Below are 20,400 nucleotides of genomic sequence, written 5' to 3'. Positions count from 1 at the left end.
AGAAGAAGGACAAAGCCACCCTTACCTAGGTGTTGTAGGCTAATTCCAGGGCAAGGGTGTGTGTGTGTGTGTGTATTATCTAACATTTTTTTCCCCTACGAGTAATATATTTACACTGAACTTGAAATTGTTTTAGCAACTGAGAGTCAGGGACAAATTTAAAAATCAGGTCTTGCATTTTAGGTGCAAAATCTGCTTTCAATCTCTTTCCATCCGCAGGTTTCATTAAAAGTATAGGCAGTGTTCTAAACATTAAAGTCCTTGATCAGGCACATCCTGTTATTCTGTAACAAATGTTAATGGTGTGTTTTCACCCTGTCGCATGTGCCCCTGGTGGAGAACACAAGTGGCCATGAAAACACCCACAGATAAGGTGCACCATTGTTATATCATCAGGAAGCCAGCCCAAGCAATAATGTTCATCTAATACTGCAACGCACGTAGACAGAAATTGGCTGAAAGAAGCTGGTGGAAACCACCCTCATTGTGATACCAAAAAGGATGAAAAAAAGGTCAAAATGGTATACTATAAAAGAAATAAACATGGCAATTGTTTACACACAGTGCTTTAGCTGTTATCCAGGTACATTTTAGATCTATTTTAGGGTTGAGGAAAGTTAATCCTCACACTTTGTCAAGACAATGCTGGACTCTGTAAGGTTCATATGTATATACTGGTGGCGTGAGGTTGTTATATGTTACCACCATTCTCATTTGTTGTGACCTTGGAAATTTAATGACCTTACTTAATTTTAGAAACATTTAATCATGAAAATAATAAAATATCTCACGTTTTTGAATCCTCTGTAGAGAATCTGGAGCTCCTTCTTTGTGAATTTAGTCTGTGCTTCGAGCAACTCGAGGGCCTCGGGGCGATGCCGCACTGTGGCCATCTCCAATTCATCTTCCACACTGTCTGTAGAATAATTAGCAAAAAGTTAAAATTAAATCAAGGCAAATGGGATTCAAGTATGAGAACTGAGAGAAAAAAATTACAAAGGACTAAACGCAAAAAAGATCCTCTGAGATTTGATGCTGTATTAGTCACTTACAACATGTAATAGTTAGATGGCCTTTATTAGTTCAAAAGAGAAAACTTCTTAATAAAGGCGTTCCTGAAAGTCCTTACATAGAAAAGTTCAACAAGTGTGCAGTATTTCAGTGTTACCAAAGTAGGTTAAAGAATTTTGAGAAAGAATAGTTTGGCGGTTCTCAACACAACCAACCCACTTCCCTAACCACTCTGGAACTGATCCCTATATCAATATACACTTGATTCCATGGGAAAGTGGATAATGGTGGCACATGGCTTCATAACAACCATTAGAACACATAGCTCATTATGAATGTGTATCTTAATTCTTCCCTTATGTTTTTCATTATTTTGTTTGAATATATTTTGTTACACCATGACAAGCAGTATCCCATTTTGGAGGACTGAGATGATACAGTTATGTTGGAGCATTTAGGTTCAATCACATACAGTTATATAATTCTCAGTGTGATCTTTATTGCATGGTTACAATGGTCCTGCTTGGCACAATATAAATATGCCAATCTCACACCTGAAGGACCACTGTGAAGGGTGACAATAACTGTAGTAGTAACCACTGCTACAGTGATTGCCACAATTTTCTTGTTCTGTCAGAAACCATAAATCAGACTGAGACAGAAGTACAGTTAAGTCACACTTGTTTAATAATAATAAAAAAAGGTAAACAGAGTAAATGTAGTCAAAACATAGCCAGAGTTCAGGAACCGGAACGGATAGTCAGACAAGCCAAAACATCAGGGAGCCAGAGATGAGCATAGTAGAACAGCAAGCAGGATCTGGAGCCAGAAGGAATGTCAGCCAAGTAAGTCGTTAACAGGAACACAGGTGAGCGTCTCTAGAGATGTGACCAAGGTGATGGCAGAGATCATCTGGACTGGACAGCTTAAGTAGGCAGGACTGACAAGCAGAATATCATTAACAGGTAAGTCACTGTGGAGAGATAGGAGCTGGCAATCAGCCAACAGCTGAGCGGCCAGCTTTGAGAAGGAAGGGCTGAGCCCAGCCTGACAGTACCCCCTCCTCAATGACCCCTCCCCTCAGAGGACCACCAGGCTTGAGGGGAAAATGTCTATGGAAATCACGGAGGAGGACAGGGGCATGTACGTTCGAGGATGAGACCCAAGAGCGTTCCTCTGAACTGTACCCTTTCCAATGCACCAGGTACTGTATGCGCCCACGGAACCTATAGGAGTCAACAATGGACTGTACTTCATACTCCTCATGGTTCTCAACCTGTACAGGGTGAGGACGAGACACTGAGGTGGTAAAGCGGTTGCAGACCAAAGGTTTTAACCACTTGCCAACCGCCCACAGCCGAATGACGGCTGTAGGGCGGCTGGATAACTCTGGGATCGACGTGATCCCGGAGAACCGTTCCCGCGCGCCCCCCCGGGCGCGCACACAGGAACATCCGTAGCACGGATCGGATCGCGGTAAAGGGCCAATGACAGCGGCCCTTTACCATGTGATCGCTCCGTCCAATGACGGAGCGGTCACAAATGTAAACAAAAAGGCAAAGCAGGGTCATCAGGAGGTTACAGCTCTCCTCTCCTCACACCGATGCAGCGTGAGAGGAGAGGAGAGCTTTTACGGTGACAAACAGTGAGTTTTCTACCTTTATCAGTGCCTAACAGTGCCACAGCAGTGCCCAACAGTGCCACAGTAGTGCCCAACAGTGCCACAACAGTGCCCAACAGTGTCATCTGTGCCCAACAGTGTCATCTGTGCCACATCTGTGCCACCTGTGCCATCTGTACCACCTGTGCCACCTCTGTGCCACCTCTGTGCCACACCAGTGATAATACAGTGCACCCCAGTGCCACACCTGTACCACCTGTGCCCATCAGTGCCACCTGTGCCCATCAGTGCCACCTGTGCCACCTGTGCCCATCAGTGCCGCCTGAGCCCACCAGTGCCGCCTGAGCCCACCAGTGCCACCTGAGCCCACCAGTGCCACCTCTGTGCCACCAGAACCACACCAGTGCAACCAGAGCCACACCAGTGCAACTACAGTGCACACCAGTGCCACTACAGTGCACACCAGTGCCACACCAGTGCCCCATCAGTGCCACCTGTGCCTATCAGTGCCAACTGTGCCCATCAGTGCCACTTGTGCTCATCTGCGCCACTGCAGTGCCACATCAGTGCCACCTGTGCCCACCAGTGCCGCCTGTGCCCACCAGTGCCGCCTGTGCCCACCAGTGCCCACCAGTGCCGCCTGTGCCCACCAGTGCTGCCTGAGCCCACCAGTGCCACCTCTGTGCCACCAGAGCCACACCAGTGCAACCAGAGCCACACCAGTCCCACTACAGTGCAACCAGAGCCACACCAGTCCCACTACAGTGCCACATCAGTGCCACCTGTGCCCATCAGTGCTCATCTGCGCCACATCAACCTCACCAGCCACCAGTATGGCAAAAAAATTATTTACGGCTGAGGAGGCCTACCAGCGTCTCAGCATGACCGATGAGAGCAGCGGGGAGCTCTCTGAGTCTCTGTCCGATTCGGATTCAGCCTATGAACCCGTGACAAGCAGCGAGTCTGATACAGATTTGGAAGAGGAACTTGTGCCCGTGAAAAGAAGGCGTTCTGGCGTGGAGCAGCAGCCTACTACCACCTCGAGCGCAGTGCCGTCCACCTCTAGAGCTGTGCCGTCCACCTCAAGAGCAGTGCCGTCCACCTCAAGAGCAGTGCCGTCCACCTCAAGAGCAGTGCCGTCCACCTCAAGCGCAGTGCCATCCACCTCAAGCGCAGTGCCGTCCACCTCAAGCGCAGTGCCACCGCAACAAAGGCCAGGTACCAGAAGGGTGTCCTCTCAGCCACAAATGGATAGAGGCCATGCCACCCTTCCCTATGCCCTTCAAAACCCCCTGTGGCTTCCCCCTCATTCCGGAGCAGCAAATATCCCCCCTTTTACCGCCCAGCCAGGTGTCCAGGTGAACACCGATGATTTTGTGATGCTTGATTTTTTTTATTTGATTTTCACCAATGACTTACTATCGTCCATTGTGGCCCAGTGCAACCTCTATGCACAGCAGTACATAGTAAGCAACCCTGGCTCTAGTTATGCCCGTCCCTTTGAGTGGAGAGAGCTTACCATAGAGGAATTTAAAATTTTCTTAGGCCTAACTTTTACAATGGGACTCACAAAAAAAAAAAACAAAATGTACTAACCCCGTCCACCACATGCCACTCTTCTCTTCGATAATGCCAAGATCAAGATACCTTATGATTTTACGCTTCCTCCACTACAACGACAACACCCAGTGCCCTCCCCGAAATGACCCATCATTTGACAAATTATTCAAACTTTGGCCACTCCTAAATTATTTCGCTGAAAATTTTCCCCAATTATATACCCCCGAACAGAATATTTCCGTGGATGAGTCCCTTGTAAAATTCTCCGGCAGGCTCGGCATCAAACAATTTATCCCCAGCAAACGGACCCGATATGGGGTAAAAATGTACAAACTTTGCGACCGAGCCACGGGGTACATTTACTCCTTCCGGGTGTACGAAGGGAAGGACACCCAACTGAATCCCCCTGAATGTCCAGAATATATTGGAGCCAGCGGCAAAGTTGTCTGGGAGCTTGTTTATGCTTGGAAAGGGGTACCACCTTTATGTGGATAACTTTTATACAAGTTTGCCCCTCTTCCGTAATCTTCACAGGAGAGACACCCCAGCATGTGGTACCGTAAGAACGAATAGAAAAGGCTTCCCGCAAAAACTGGTCAATGAAAGGCTACGCCGAGGGGAGACGGCGTCTTTGCGGAACCAGGAGCTATTAGCTGTCAAGTGGAGGGACAGACGAAACGTCCACATGCTGACGACAATCCATAATGACACCTACGTGGAAGTCCCAAGAAGAAACGGCCCAGTCCAGAAACCTGCTTGTATTTATGATTACAATTTGTTTATGGGGGGAGTGGACTTCAACGATCAGATGATTGAGCCCTACCTTCCCACAAGAAAATCCCGTCACTGGTATAAAAAAGTGTCCATTTATTTTTTCAGTTTGGCCATGTATAACACTTATGTTATTTACCAAAAATCGACAGAGAACCCCGTATCCTATCTGCACTACCAGGAACAAGTAATCTCCGCCCTTTTGTACCCTGAAAGCCCACCAGAAATTATTCGCTCTGATTCTGTGAGCAGACTCCACGAACGCCACTTTCCTGACAAAATCCCCCCCAGTGAAACAGGCCAGAGACGTCAGAAGAGATGCCAGGTGTGCTCCAGAAGAGGAATTAGAAGAGACACCTCATTTTATTGTCCCGATTGTCCTTCCCAACCAGGCCTCTGTATAAGTGAATGTTTCCGCCGTTACCATACTTCTCTACATTATTAGGGAAGTATGGTAAACGTAATTCTCATTTCCTGTCATTTTCCTCCACACCCCTTATGCCACTGCGCTGAACTGTACGTACCTCTGCCTTCTCCGGAATCGACCCTGGCCTGTTATACGACCAAGCTTCTGCCTAATGATAAACATACCTCTGCCTTCTCCGGAACTGACCCTGGCCTGTTATACGACCAAGCTTCTGCCTAACGATAAACATACCTCTGCCTTCTCCGGAACTGACCCTGGCCTGTTATACGACCAAGCTTATGCCTAACACTAAATTGTACCTACCTCTGCTTGCTCTGGAACTGACCCTGGACTGTTTGACCACGTTTTTTGCCTGCCTCTTGGACTGATCATTTACCCTGCTATGCTAGTGGGAACACAGGGGTCTCACATATGTGAGGGGCTCCAGAAATGTTTTTCTGGATGAAGAAAACTATTTTTTTAGTTTTCTCATTCACAGATTTAGGATCTGGAGACTCGGAGGCTTCAAAGAGATTTGGGTGGGAGAAGCCTCTACCCCTGTCCCCATTCTTTCCTGGCCTGCTACTTGGACCATGTTCCTGCTTACTACCAGGACCAATATTTTGGCACTGCTGGCAATGTCTCTACTTGCACTGACCCTGGACTGTACAAGGACATTATCCCTGCCTGTACTATGGACAATATTCCTGCCTGCTGCCTGGACAATTCCATTCACTGTCGCTGACCATGTCCCTGCCTGCTGCCTGGATCAGGGCTCTCCTCCTGTGGACAACTGCACTACTAAAACCACAGGTAATCTTTTGTTTACCCTTTGCTCAGCAGAATGTATTTTAGGGTGTAATTCTTGGTATGTTCATGCTATGTGTTAGAAATATGAAGAGCCTTCAAAAATGTGATAGATTGTAAGGAAATTAGATGTGTAATTTATGCACCTAGAACGCCTGAATGTGCTACTTCAATGTTGGGCCTCTGTATGTGGCCAGGCTGTGTAAAAGTCTCACACATGTGGTATCGCCATACTCAGGAGGAGTAGCAGAATATATTTTGGGGTGTCATTTTTGCTATGTACATGCTATGTGTTGGAAATATCTTAGAAATGGACAACTTTGTGTAAAAAAAAATGCGTTTTCATTTTTTTTCCACATTTTCCAAAAACTTCTGGAAAAAAATGAACCATTCAAAAGACTCAATATGCCTCATAGATTATACGTTGGGGTGTTTGCTTTCCAAAATGGGGTCACTTTGTGGGCGTTTCCATTGTCCTGGTGCTCCAGGGCCTTCAAAAATGTAATAGGTGGTTGAGAGATTAGATGTGTAATTTATGCTCCTAGAACGCCTGAATGTGCTACTTCAATGTTGCACCTCTGTATGTAGCCAGGCTGTGTAAAAGTCTCACACATGTGGTATCGCCATACTGAGGAGGAGTAGCAGAATATATTTTGGGGTGTCATTTTTGCTATGTACATGCTATGTGTTGGAAATATCTTAGAAATGGACAACTTTGTGTAAAAAAAAATGCGTCTTTTTAATTTTTTTTCCACATTTTCCAAAAACTTCTGGAAAAAAATGAACCATTCAAAAGACTCAATATGCCTCATAGATTATATGTTGGGGTGTTTGCTTTCCAAAATGGGGTCACTTTGTGGGCGTTTCCATTGTCCTTGTGCTCCAGGGCCTTCAAAAGTGTAATAGGTGGTTGAGAGATTAGATGTGTAATTTATGCTCCTAGAACGCCTGAATGTGCTACTTCAATGTTGCGCCTCTGTATGTGGCCAGGCTGTGTAAAAGTCTCACACATGTGGTATCGCCATACTCAGGAGGAGTAGCAGAATATAGTTTGGGGTGTCATTTGTGTAATGTATATGCCATGTGAGATAAATAACCTGTTATAATGACAAATTGGTGTGAAAAAAAATAAAAATAAAAAAAATCTTAATTTTGCAAAGAATTGTGGGAAAAAATAACAACTTCAAAAAACTCACCATGACTCTTACTAAATACCTTAGAATGTCTACTTTCCAAAATGGGGTCATTTGGGGGGTATTTGTACTTGCCTGGCTTGTTAGGGTCTCAAGAAATGAGATAGGCCTCAGTACATCAGGTGTGATCAGATGTGATCAATTTTCTGTGATTGGCACCATAGCTTGTAGACTCTATAACTTTCACACAGACTAAATAATATCCACTAATTTAGGTTATTTTTACTAAAGATATGTAGCAGTATAAATCTTGGCCCAAATTTATGAAGAAAAATTACTTATTTGCAAAAGGATCAGTATTTTTTCATTTATAGCACAAAAAATAAAAAACCCAGAGGTGATCAAATACCACCAAAAGAAAGCTCTATTTGTGTGAAAAAAAGAACAAAAATTTCATATGGGTACAGTGTTGCATGACTGAGTAATTGTCATTCAAAATGTGAGAGCACCGAAAGCTGAAAATTGGTCTGGTTAGGAAGGGGGTTTAAGTGCCCAGTGGTCAAGTGGTTAATGAGGAGACGCATAAAATACGCATATTAGAAGGAAGGTCTAATGAGTAAGCCACTGGGTTAATCCTGCAAAGAATACGGAAAGGCCCAATAAACTGAGATGCAAACTTCAGAGAGGGAACACAAAGTTGGAGGTTGCGAGATGACAACCAGACCCTGTCCCCAACCTGGTAGGAAGGTGCAGGCAGGCGTCTATGGTCAGCATGGAGTCTGTACCTATCATTAGCATGTCGCAAAGCCTCCTGGACTTGTGCCCAAGAGGAACGAAGACCATGGAGATGCTCCTCTAAGGCAGAAATACTATGCGGAACAAATGAGTCAGGCAGCATGGAAGGTTGGAAACCATAGTTCGCCATAAACAGGGACAATCGGGAAGCAGAATTCAAAGCACTATTGTGAGCAAACTCCGCCCATGGTAAGAGGTCTGACCAGTTGTTATGATGATCAGAAATATAGCAACGTAGGAATTGCTCCAAGGACTGATTGGCTCATTCTGCGGCCCCATTAGACTGCGGGTGATACGCAGAGGAGAAAGCAAGCTGAATTCCCAACTGTGCACAAAAGGCTCGCCAGAACCAGGACACAAACTGACTACCCCTGTCTGAGACTACGAAGGCGGTTACATCAGTACGTAGACTAGGCCACCAGAATTGTTGGGGAAAATGGCCCAAAAGAGTTGATTCTTCCCAGGGTGGCCAGCAGCCTTGGGAGTATAAGGTAAGTCTGGAGCACGGCAGTATGGAGGATCTCTGGGACAAAGCAGCGGTCACAAGGTTTCTTAGGAGGAGCATGGACCTGAGCAGCAAGAATTTTGTCACCCAAAGGAGAAGTGAGACTGGTGCGAACCGTAGCCAGAATACGATCAGGGAGAATAACAGGAACCGGAACCGAATCCATCTTGGAAGTGGAGGAAAAGTGTTGCGACAAAGCGTCAGCCCTTACCTTCTTAGTACCGGGTAAGAACGAGACAATTGAAACTAGACAAGAAAAGAGCCCATCACGCCCTTCTGGGAGAGAGGCATTTAGCCTCAGACAGCAATGTGAGATTCTTATGGTCAGTAAGAATGGGAACCAGCACAGTGGTACCTTCAAGGAGATGTCTCCATTGTTTCAGGGCTAAAATGATCACTAACAGCTCTCTGTCACCAATCTCGTAATTGCAGTCCGCAGGTGACAATTTCTTGGAAAAGTAGCCACAAGGATGCATAGCACTCTCAGAGGTAGGACGTTGAGACAGAAGGGCGCCAACTCCAGTCTCAGAAGCATCAACCTCAAGATAAAAGATAACGTAGGATCAGGATGTGCCAACACAGGAGCAGAAACAAAGGCGGCCTTGAGACTCTCAAAGGCCTTAATGGACTCCGGAGACCAACTCTGTGGGTTACCGTCCTTTCTGGTCATATCAGTCAGGGGCTTGACCAGAGACGAATAAGCTTCCGATAATAGTTGGCAAAGCCAAGAAAACTCTGCAGAGGATGTAAACCAACGGGTCGGGCCACTGTAGAACTGCTGAAAGTTTCTCTGGGTCCATCGAAAAGCCAGCAGTGGAAATGACATAACCAAGGAATTTAACCTGTTCACGATGGAATTTGCACTTCTCCAATTTACAATAGAGATTGTTCTCTCTTAGTTTCTGAAGCACACGACAGACATCTGTGTGGTGGCTTTCCAGGGACTTGGAAAAAATGAGGATATCGTTGAGATAAACCACCACACATAACTACAATAAATCTCGGAGGACATTGTTAATAAATTCCTGGAAAACTACCAGGGCGTTACAAAGGCCAAAAGGCATTACGAGGTACTCATGATGGCCTGTTCTGGTATTAAACGCAGTTTTCCACTCGTCGCCCTCCTTAATCCTCACGAGAGTGTATGCCCCTCTCAAATCAAGCTTTGTGAAAACTGTTGCTCCCTTGAGGCCATCAAATAACTCTGTAATCAACGGAATCGGATAGCCATTCTTAATCATGAAATGATTAAGACCCCTATAATCAATACACGTTCTCAGTTCACCACTCTTCTTCTTCACAAAAAAGAAACCAGCACCAGCAGTAGACAAGGATTTGCTGATGAAACCTAGATAAAGTGCGTCTGCAACATACGCCTCCATGGCCTTATCTTCCAAGACCGACAAAGGGTAAATCTGTCCGGGGGGGGTATGGCACCAGGTTGAAGGTCAATTGCACAATCATACGACCGGTGTGGAGGCAAACTACCGGTTTGACCTTTGTCAAAGACATTGCTAAAATTGCAGTACTCCTCCGGCAGGGAGGAGAGTGAAGAGGTACACAGGACCTTGGCTACCTTCCGGAAGCATGTCTTACTGCATTTTGGCGACCAGGAGAAAACCTCAGCATGGAGCCAATCAAAAGAGGAGTTGTGCCTCTGTAACTAAAGATAACCAATTACCAGTGGAAACTTAGGTGAGGAAATAACTTGGAATTGGATTATCTCATGGTGAAGAGCCCCTACGGCCATGGACAATGGAACAGTCTCATGAGTCACATGGGCAGGCTACAGAGGTCTTTCGTCAAGAGCCTCAATGGCAAGTGGAGTGTTACGCAGCTGTAGTGGAATCGAGTGCTTTGATAAAAAGGCAGCATCAATGAACAGGCCCACAGCCCCAGAGTCGATTAGAGCCTGTATCTCGATGGACGACTCAGCCCAAGAAAGGGTAACTGAAACCAGGGGCTTGTCCTTCTGGATAACTGGGGACGAAACAACGCCACCTAAGGTCTGTCCATGACAGGACCTCGAGGTTCAGGTGTTCCCTGGACAGGTAGGACAAGACTTCAAAAAGTGACGTGCCTGGCTACAATAAAGGCACAATCTCTCCCTCCTCCTAAGGGTTCTCTCATCTGCAGAGAGATGCATGAAGCCCAAGTGCATGGATTCACCTTCACTGACCGACTCGGTACCAGGAGGCATGGGAGGTGAGGGAGGCAATGGTGGGACTGCAAAGTTCAGAGACAAATGTACAGGAGACTTCTGCAAGCGCTCCTTAAAATGGAGTCTTTCTCTGAGTCTGGAGTCAATGAGGATGGCAAATGTGATCTTCAGCTCAGTGGGTATATCTCGGGCTGCTATCTCATCCTTGATGGTTCCTGAGAAACCAGGAGAAAAAGCAGCCATGAGGGCCTCATTGTTCCAAGCAACCTCTGCTGCCAGAGTACGGAATTCAATGGAGTAATTGGCAACAGTTCTCATACTCTGTTTGATGGACATAAAGTAATTGGCAGCAGAATTACAGCATGTGGGAATGTCAAATACCCTTTTAAAAGAAGTCACAAACTCAGGGTAACTCAAGACAACAGGTTTTTGCTTCTCCCATAGAGAGTTTGCCCAGGCCAAGGCACTCTCAGAAAGCAAAGATATCACAAAACCTACTTTGCTTCTTTCCGCGGGAAATGCCTGGGGCAGCATCTCAAAGTATATCTCAACCTGGTTGAGAAACCCTCTGCATTGGACTGAATCACCCCCAAATCACTGCAGAAGCAGAGCGGAACCAGACATACCTCTTATAGAGATAATACTCAAGGCGGGTGCCTGCACAGAGACTGTAGAAGCAGCAGGGACGGCCTGCAACACAGGTTATACCGGTGTGACTCAGGAGCATTTGTAATGCCATGGCAAACTGATCCATGTGGTGATCCTGTTCATCCAATCTGGAAAAAATATTACCAACAAGTGGATTGACTGCATGGTCTGAATTCATGGCCTTCGCCTACTGTCAGAAACCATGAATCAAACTGAGACAGAAGTACAGTTAAATCACACTTGTTTAATAATAATAATAAAAAAACATAGTCAAAACATAGCCAGCGCTCAGGAACCGGAACGGATAGTCAGACAAGCCAAAACGCCAGGGAGCCAGAGATGAGCGTAGTAGAACAGCAAGTAGGATCTGGAGCCAGAAGGAATGTCAGCCAAGCAAGTCTTTGATTTGACCAAGGTGAAGGCAGAGATCATCTGGACTGGACAGCTTTAGTAGGCAGGACTGACGTGCAGGATATCATCAACAGGTGAGTCACTGTGTAGAGATATGAGCTGGCAATTAGCCAAACAGCTGTGCGGCCATCTTTGAGAGGGAAGGGCTGAGCCCAGCCCTGACAGGATCCTCATCCTTCTTTTCTGCATAGTGACCATAAGGATTTGCTTGCTTGGCACTGTTGCCCTTCACAAAATGGCTGGTATTTTTTAATTAATACAAGCCGTTCTCTTGGACAAGGTAAAGATGCTTGGTGGTGACATCACAATCCTCACCTCATCCAAACAGTGAGTGCCTTGTGTTCATTAAACAAATACCAGGAGTTCTGTGAATGGCAGCATTGCCAAGTGAGTGACCCCCTGTGTCACTATGCAGAAGAGATTGCGGCGATCACTATAGTAGTGCTGACTTGTAGGTAGGTAGAGGTTAACACTGCCCCAGTTGGTAAGGTTAGGGCTAACTATGCTCCTGGGTTTTCCTTTTGGCAGGCTTGGCTGGGTCCGACCCATTGGCTCTGTGTATTATAAAAGGGACAGGGGTCCACACTCAAGTGGCTCAGAGCTAGAGAGATGTCTTGCTCATCACCATTGCCGGAGTCTGAATCACCAGTGTTATGCCAAATTTGGAGTACCCACTATTAAGTTTGTTTTTTTTGTTTGTAATTTTATGGTTCTATGGTGATTGCTGCAAAATTGGTGAGGGTGATATGTAGAAGTACTGTAGCCAAAAGTGCCAAAGAGCAGTGTGTAAGCTTTGCCCCCTAGACATGTGTCGCCAGGGTGTTGACTTCTTCAGTAAGGGGTAAGCACCCCTTACTGAAGAAGTCAACGCCCTGATGACACACTCAGATGCAACACTTGATGCTAATACTGCGCTATTCTTGCAGCAGTGATGTTTTCAGGACAGGTGACTCAAAGTGTATAATGCTGCACATTTTTGTTCCGCTCCAGAATGAGCTCTCCCTGCTGTAACAGGTATTAGTTGATGTGACAGGTATCCTCTAATAGTTTTACACAAATATTTTATTTAATACACAGGTAGGATGTATGGGTATAAATGTGTCAGTCTATAGGCAACTAACTGATTAGCTGTTTTGTAATCCTTTTGATGTGCAACTGCTAGCGAAAAAAAAACAAAACACAAAATTCTCGAAGCAATATATTTTCTAATAGCTAACTAGCCATTCAAGTGAGGTAGCAAAAATCCATAAATAATTCAAAGGTGAAACAAAACAAATATTTCTCTATGAAGCCACTGGGAGTTGCGGCTGGATTTCTGCTGCCAAAATAATAGCACAGGATATTTGCTGTGTTGGGGACATTAGGGCTACACACCACTTGATGGATATCTGTGCTTGATGCTGGTAAATTCCAAAGACTTCTGTGCAGGCAAGTTATTTATTGCCTAACAAGTGCTTTGTTGTCTATCTGGGGCTCTGTTAATGCAGCAGATTTCAGTTTATTACTGCTCATACACAGAAAATAGAAAATAAACTATTGCAAAAAGTTGAACAATATACTGTAGCAATAATTCTCGGTGGAGCTGCTGGTTTAAAGCGGGCTGTTACCTTCACCTTCGTTACCTCTATTTCACCAGAACCGGGTCTAGGGTCCCATTGAGTTTAATACCAGACAATGTAGGCACCGGACACTTGAGTATATTTTCCAATGCTTTAATAAACATAACTGTAGGAAGTAGCAGGAAAGAGGTAGAAGAAGAGTTGCAGGGAAGTTCAAATACCTTTTCTTAGTGTATTATTAGAAGTTGGAATCTTGTAGGTGAATGTACTTTCCTTTTAGAGTTGAATCTTTGCCCGCCTGGATAGGTTTCTCTCACTAACCTAGCAGCCAGTACGCAGCACGAACAAAAGTCTCTGCCACAGACTTGAATAGAACAAAACCCATACGATCCTCTGCCACAGGATGTAATGGTTTACGATGGATAGCAAACATAGCACTAGAACCTTTAAGCCGACCCGGCAGTACTATGCGGTAGGATAACTTTAGGATACGTCCTCCAACTGAGTCACCAGGCCCCTCTCCGGACCAGCACTCTGCATGATCCTTCCATGACGGGTCCCCCCCTGGGATCTTCTCAGCTGTCCAGCTTCTTCTCGTAGGACAGACAGCCCAGGACCATTCCCCTGCGGCTGTGGTAGGCCCCAGACAGGCTTCTGGGCCCACCCACACGCTGCAGCAACGTGGGCCTCCCAGTCAGAGGACCACGCGGTAGTACTCCTAACACATACCTGTCGGCCAGGAGGGCCAGCAGGTGGAACGAAAACGAACCCTAAAACATGGCATCTGTCCCATAAATACCCTCTACCAGAATGCAACTCGGAGGACCACCTCCACCGAGGTATTTCCGGGACAGAGGAGCACTCATACACTTCAAAGTGTTGCCTTTCCAACACCGACCCATGGTGACAACGACACCCACAGGCACAGCATGAAACTACATGCAACTCAGTCAAGTTGGAACAGAGGCAAATCTGACTATGTATGAACGGATAACCCCCTAAATTTACCTACAAGCAGTAGATTGAAAATCTACCAGCGCTACAATACTATTAAGGAAAAAATGGGTAATTTTATAACCAGAACAGAATTAGGCATATAAGCCAAACAATTGCGTTCTTTATTAATAATTACAAAACATTGTTGCAGTTTAATGTCAGCTATATTCATCAATATGCACTGTTTGCTGGAATGTAATAAATCCATTAGGAATATGTATACGGAGTTAGGATGGACAAACAATGTTTTTGAGCGTATTAGATCAAAGAAATGTTTCTTTTGCTTAAAGAAGCGTTAGGGTCAGTGAGTTCCTGCAGTGAGAATGGTAATGCAAAGACGTATGTGTTAATGGTCTCTTAGGGCCCTTTCCTAATTTTCCATTTTGTTGGGGTGCATTGCATGTAATTTACTGCATGTATTAAATCATCTCTGCTGCATTTTTGGCACTGCAGCTCTATACAAAGTGGCATGTGTTACAGAAGCACGCAGTAAAACTCACGTTTACTACATGCTGCTGCATTGCATAGGTGTAAATCCAGACTTCCAGTTACCATTTAAAAGCAGATTAAACTGCAGTGTATAGATGTGAGCCAGCCACCCAAGGGTAACATTCATCTTTTTTACTGCAGGAAAATAAACAAATGTGAATAGGCTCTTCAGTTATAGGGCTGCGTCATGATATGGGACTTTGGTTGAGTGTTACTTAAATAATCACAGTTTTGAGAATATACGGGCTAAAGAGATGTAGCTATATATGTGCTGGAGCTTTTTCCTCTTTTGGGCACTGTTTGGAGGCATGTTTAAATTAAGTTTTGAATAAAAAATGTTAGAAATAGCTTTTCTATTACTTTAAACAAAAATCTCTTGCTGCAGTACTTACCCTTGCCAACAGGCTTAGCACTATGTGATCCAATGCAAGTCTTGAGTTTTCTTCCTGTTTAAGTGGCACCTAGCATCATCCAACTCGCTGCCTATGAGTATCCACACCTGGGCAGGGTATGTCATGAAGCTACCCAGGGCTGACAGGGAAATCTGCAGGGGAGGGTACCAGCTCATTATGTGGCACCTGCAGCATTCAAGACCTTACCACCGCTTACCACTGAAATTAAGCATGCAGCACCTCAAATAAATAAATATATATATATATATATATATATATATATATATATATATATATATATATATATATATACAAAATATATATAAAGGATGCTCCAAAAAATTGAGGGATAGGCAACAAGGAACTGGGCTTTATCCAAAGGGCACTCATAGGCTGTTTTTTCTCAGCCATACAAACAATGCAACTCGTCCCCTCTTGAAAACGTATTAGTCTCCAAGTGGGGACCAATTATGTGTTTTTATGACTAAAACTTTCTGATCCCAGTGAGGTCATCGGTGTGCAGACTTTCTTCTTCTGCAGTGCTTTCCCATAGAGCATGAATGGGCTGCAAGAACGACACCCAACCAGTTTGCAGTGCCTTTATAGTGAGCCCAGTGAGGTCATCGGTGTGCAGACTCTCTTCGTTGGCAGTGCATTCCCATAGAGCGCGGATGGGCTTCAAGAACAACACCCAACTAGTTTGCAGCACGGAAGCTTGGAAAGGTGGTTCTCCTATACTTTATTAGTGTGCCAGAGTTTAAGACAACACTTTTAGAGGGGCAAGCATTATTATAAACTGTTCAGAATTTACAACTCTGGATATTTGAGGTTACAGTCAACAAGAATGTTTTTTATAGTTCAGGAAACTTGAAGCCCTATCTTGTTTAGTGGTCTTCTAGTTGAAGTCTCTCTCTTGTTTAGTGGTCTGGTAGTTAAAAAGTAGCCCTATGATAGCATGCTGCCTGTAGTTGCTTACTATAGTCCCCCATGTAGACTTTAAATCAGTTTGTCAAGTTCAGATTCAAATTTAATTCTGTACTGTATATGTAAGCACTTTAACAACTACACGATTTCCTTTAATATGGAAACACACTTTTTGATTAATTGAATAAATGTGAATATTTCCAACAGACCAGTAATACTTAATAAGTGTCTGTAACCCGGCCCAAGGTGTATTTTCCTGTCATCTGGTATTTTAAAAGTTAGCAGGTTTCTCTATGCATTAGTAAAATTCGACTCACGCAGTCTTACTGCCAAGTGTAATGACAGATTATTCTGTTAGTTGGTTATAAGCAAATATGCGAGTTCATAATTTGCATATTCAGCAACTTTCAGTACTGACTTGCAGTTTTCTGGGATTCTTTTTCTAGTTTGCAAAAGCTTCTTAAAGCAGAAATGCAGCAAACAACTACATTCACAGTTCACATGTATATGTTTGCATTATTTTAGATGCCTAAATATTTGTAGTTTTAATCAACCAGTCCTTTGCTGCAGATATGCCTGCCAAACAGACATTTGGTGACCTCCCTTTACCTAATGTAGTAAAAGTGGTAGTAAACCCTTCTGTGCCATTTTTACCTACAGGTAAGCTTATAATAAAACTTACCTGTAGGTAAAATGAATATGTCCTAAATGGTGCACGTTTAGAAGATATTCCAGCAAACAGCAGCTTGTGACATCACTGGCATAGGAGAGGCATACCCGTGCCATTCCTTCAGAGCCCTGTGCTGTGCCTGGGGCTCCCACGCACATGCATAGGAATGATGTCATTGTCGCTCCGGCCAATCATATGGCCGGAGCTTGTGAACCCAGAAGAAGACCGGGGGAAGATGGAACCCCTGTCAGCATTTACAGGGCGCCGCTAGAGGGGTCCATTCTAAAGGTAATGCTGGCCATGCACTATACAAAAAATTGGCCGAACCAATTTTCGAAAAACAAAAATTCAGCTGTGAGAGCAAACAATAGTGCCATCATGTAATGACCAATAAATCATTCAGTGGACATAAATTAATCAATTTTTTGTTTTGTTTTTTACATATACCTAGTGCAAACAGTTCGGATGGGAAACAGATTAACCTTTGACTTTATCGTTTGTTCGGCAGAAAATTTCCAAACTTGTTCTTTGTTTTGTTTTTTTGGGCTCAAAAACGTCCCAACGATTACTGATTATGTGCCCATTAACTGGCCGAAAAATGAACGAACTGTCTAAATGACCGAATTTCGGACGATTTTTCGTATAGTGTATGGCCAGCATAAGTCTAACATAATGTGCTAGTATACAGTGCATTCTAGCACATTATGGCTTAAACCTGCAGGGGGGACCCTTTTTTTTTGTAGGTTAACTTTACTACCGCTTTAAGTAAAATGTCTTCACCAAGCCACTCTGAAGAGGTTGGTGCTGTGCTCTCTCCTTCTGTCAGCAAGCTCCTTATTATGTGGGATTCATAGACTGTGCAATGCAAAAGAGCCTGGCTGGCTGACAGTGCAGCTCCTTCCTCCCCCGGTCATGCTGTCCAACAGATTTCAGGAGGGTAAAGCGGTATTAAACCGCATCCAAAAAAAAAAAAAAACAGGCCCTGGCCAGTTCAAGTCATAATGTGCTAGTAAGCATCACATACTAGCATGTTATGACAGACTTACCTGAAAACAGAGCTCCCCAGCGGCGCGCTGTCAGCACTGAAGGTGTTTCCATCTTCACCTGGTCTTCCTCTGGGTTCACTGACTTTGGCTATCTGATTGGCCGAGCTGGCGATGACGTCACTCCCACACATGCGCATGGGAGTCACTGTTTACAGGTATGCTGTTCCTTCAGAGAGAATGCACCAGTGACGTCACTGGCTGCTTTTAAAGTAAACGGTGTAGGTTTAGGAGATATTTACAGTACCTATAGGTAAGCCTTATTATAGGCTTTAGGTAAAAAATCATACATGGGAGTTTACTCCCTCTTTATTACAAGAAATGATTAAAGACAAAGTACATTCAAAGTCACAAACAAAAATAGCAGCACAAGGGACATAATTTACAGTCAGTAGGATATGTTCCCTCTGCTGATTTCTCTTTTGTTAGTGTAAATCTTTCCCTTTAGATCCCAAACCTTGCCTGTTTAATTTACTGGAAGAATTTTAATGGGAAAACCACACTAGAAAAGCAATTCTTAGGACTTTATTTTTGGCTCGCAAGTTAATAATGTCTCACTGTGAGTCTGACAATCCTCCCACAGTCAAGGAGTGGGTCTCTGCTGTTGGTAATAAGCTACGGATGGAAAAGATTATTTATTAACATAGGGGGTGCTTGGGAAAATATGAAAAACTCTGGGATCCATGGCTGGATGTACCCAGGCTTGACCCGGCGGATCTGGTCATGGACAGGCATCTTAGGTTTAATGTGGGTTGAAATTTATAGTATTATTATGTTGTCAATAGGGACGTGGTCAGGACCTGGTTTCTGTACTTGTATGTCATGCCTAATTTGTGGTCGGCTTTGTTGTTTTGGGTTGTCTACATTGTAATAAATATAAGCTTGTTTTGGATATTTTTGGGATTTTTTGGGATTGCAAGAGACTGATACCAGGTCAGATTCAGGTGCTTACACTACTTTCATTTAAAAAAAAAATACATTTAATGATAGATTAATGATTACAAAGCTGCATACAGTTGTGTCTTTTATATCTACTTAGAGTTCAGCTTTAAGGATTTGGTTTAAATGGGTGTCTGTTATACCAGCCATATTTTTAGATCTTCATTAAATCCCTTGGTTGTATGTTGGTGTTGAGAAGCAAGCTTGACAAGAAACCTTTGTGTACTGATCATTGACAAGAAAAGTCATTTGTTGCAATGCTGAATATAGCGGTTCTAACAGACAGTTTGAGACTTCCTAAAATAAGTTGGAGCCTGATAAGCCAGGTGGTGTTTATATGTCATCAGAGAGCTGTGACTTTTCGTACCAACAATGAAGCTCTACATGTTGGCACCAGAGCTCATTAATTCATGTCTTATGTCATAAGACTGAATGACCCCAAAAACCTTTTGTTCCGTTTGATGTCTGTTGTTCATTATAGCTTCAGATTTGCAGAATATTTTTTGCCCTACTTGTAAATACTGCTACTATTTACTTTAGTCAGTAAATTTGACATAACAAGTAAACACTACACATCTCAATGGCATAGTAGCACAGCAAAACTCTAAATATTAAAAAGTCTGACTTTTTGAATTAAAGTAGACCTAAACTAAATCTCTGAATGTGGACTTTCAAATGGAAACATTTGAAAACATGGCTAAGCAGTATAATGAAAAATCTAAATTTTGACCTGAATTCCTCCTTGAAAAATAGCAGTGGTATGTAAATGTACCTAGGTACTCCTGTACCCACAGTCTCACAGATCTAAGGCACTGCTGTCTCTGACTCAGGAGAATTGGAGTAAGATTTGGTGATATCACTATTGTGCTACTCACTCTTCCTCCTGGAGGGGAAACCCTGCTTCTACCAAGATGGCCACCATCATATAGGCATGGTAAAGCCAGCCATACATGGATTGACTTTCAATCCATGTAATCTCCCTGCTGTCAGAATACAATTGCTCAGCAGGAGGGATTTCCCTATCCACATTAAGGGTTTGGATGGGGGAACAGAGTCATCCTCTTTTGTTCAAACCCCCTGTATGGCCAACCTTAGCTAGTAATATGAAATTACGGTATCTGCTACAGGGGTACCAAAAGCAACACTGGTGGATAGTTCTTTGCATTCATTACCTTTTTTTTGCACGGCTACCAGAGTTCAGTTCCTTTTGAAAACTTTTAACATGTTAATATCTTTTAAAAAGTTCAAAAGTTCAAAAGTTAATTGTATTATTTTTTTTTATTTGCAGCTTTTACTAAAGAAAAACAAACAATAGTGCCATAATGTAATGACCGATAAATCGTTCAGTGGACATAAATTAATGCATTTTTTGTTCCTTTTTTTTACATATACCTAGTGTAGACAGTTCGGACACATTAAACTTTTCAATTTATCATTTGTTCAGCAGAAAATTTCCAAACTTGTCCTTCATTTTTTCGGCTCAAAAACGTCCCAACGATTATCAATGTTGTGCCCATTAACTGGCAGAAAAACAAACGAACTTTCTAAATAACCAAATT

The 20,400-nt window shown here is 43.7% G+C and overlaps 1 protein-coding gene across 3 annotated transcripts in view; it reads right to left on the bottom strand.

Annotated features, from left to right (window-relative positions):
- Positions 1 to 20,400, bottom strand: part of KCNIP4 (potassium voltage-gated channel interacting protein 4) — a 913,124-nt gene that overhangs the window by 150,303 nt on the left and 742,421 nt on the right. For all 3 annotated transcript variants that reach the window (XM_073609381.1, XM_073609372.1, XM_073609365.1), the window contains exon 2: positions 792 to 916. In XM_073609381.1, coding sequence (XP_073465482.1) covers positions 792 to 916 — 125 coding nt within the window. The remainder of the gene's footprint in view (positions 1 to 791; positions 917 to 20,400) is intronic.

Source organism: Aquarana catesbeiana, linkage group LG01 (genome assembly GCF_042186555.1).
Source record: "Aquarana catesbeiana isolate 2022-GZ linkage group LG01, ASM4218655v1, whole genome shotgun sequence".
Lineage (NCBI taxonomy): Eukaryota > Metazoa > Chordata > Amphibia > Anura > Ranidae > Aquarana > Aquarana catesbeiana.
Note: the sequence above shows the minus strand (reverse complement) of the source record. Positions and strands in the feature narration are given on the sequence as shown.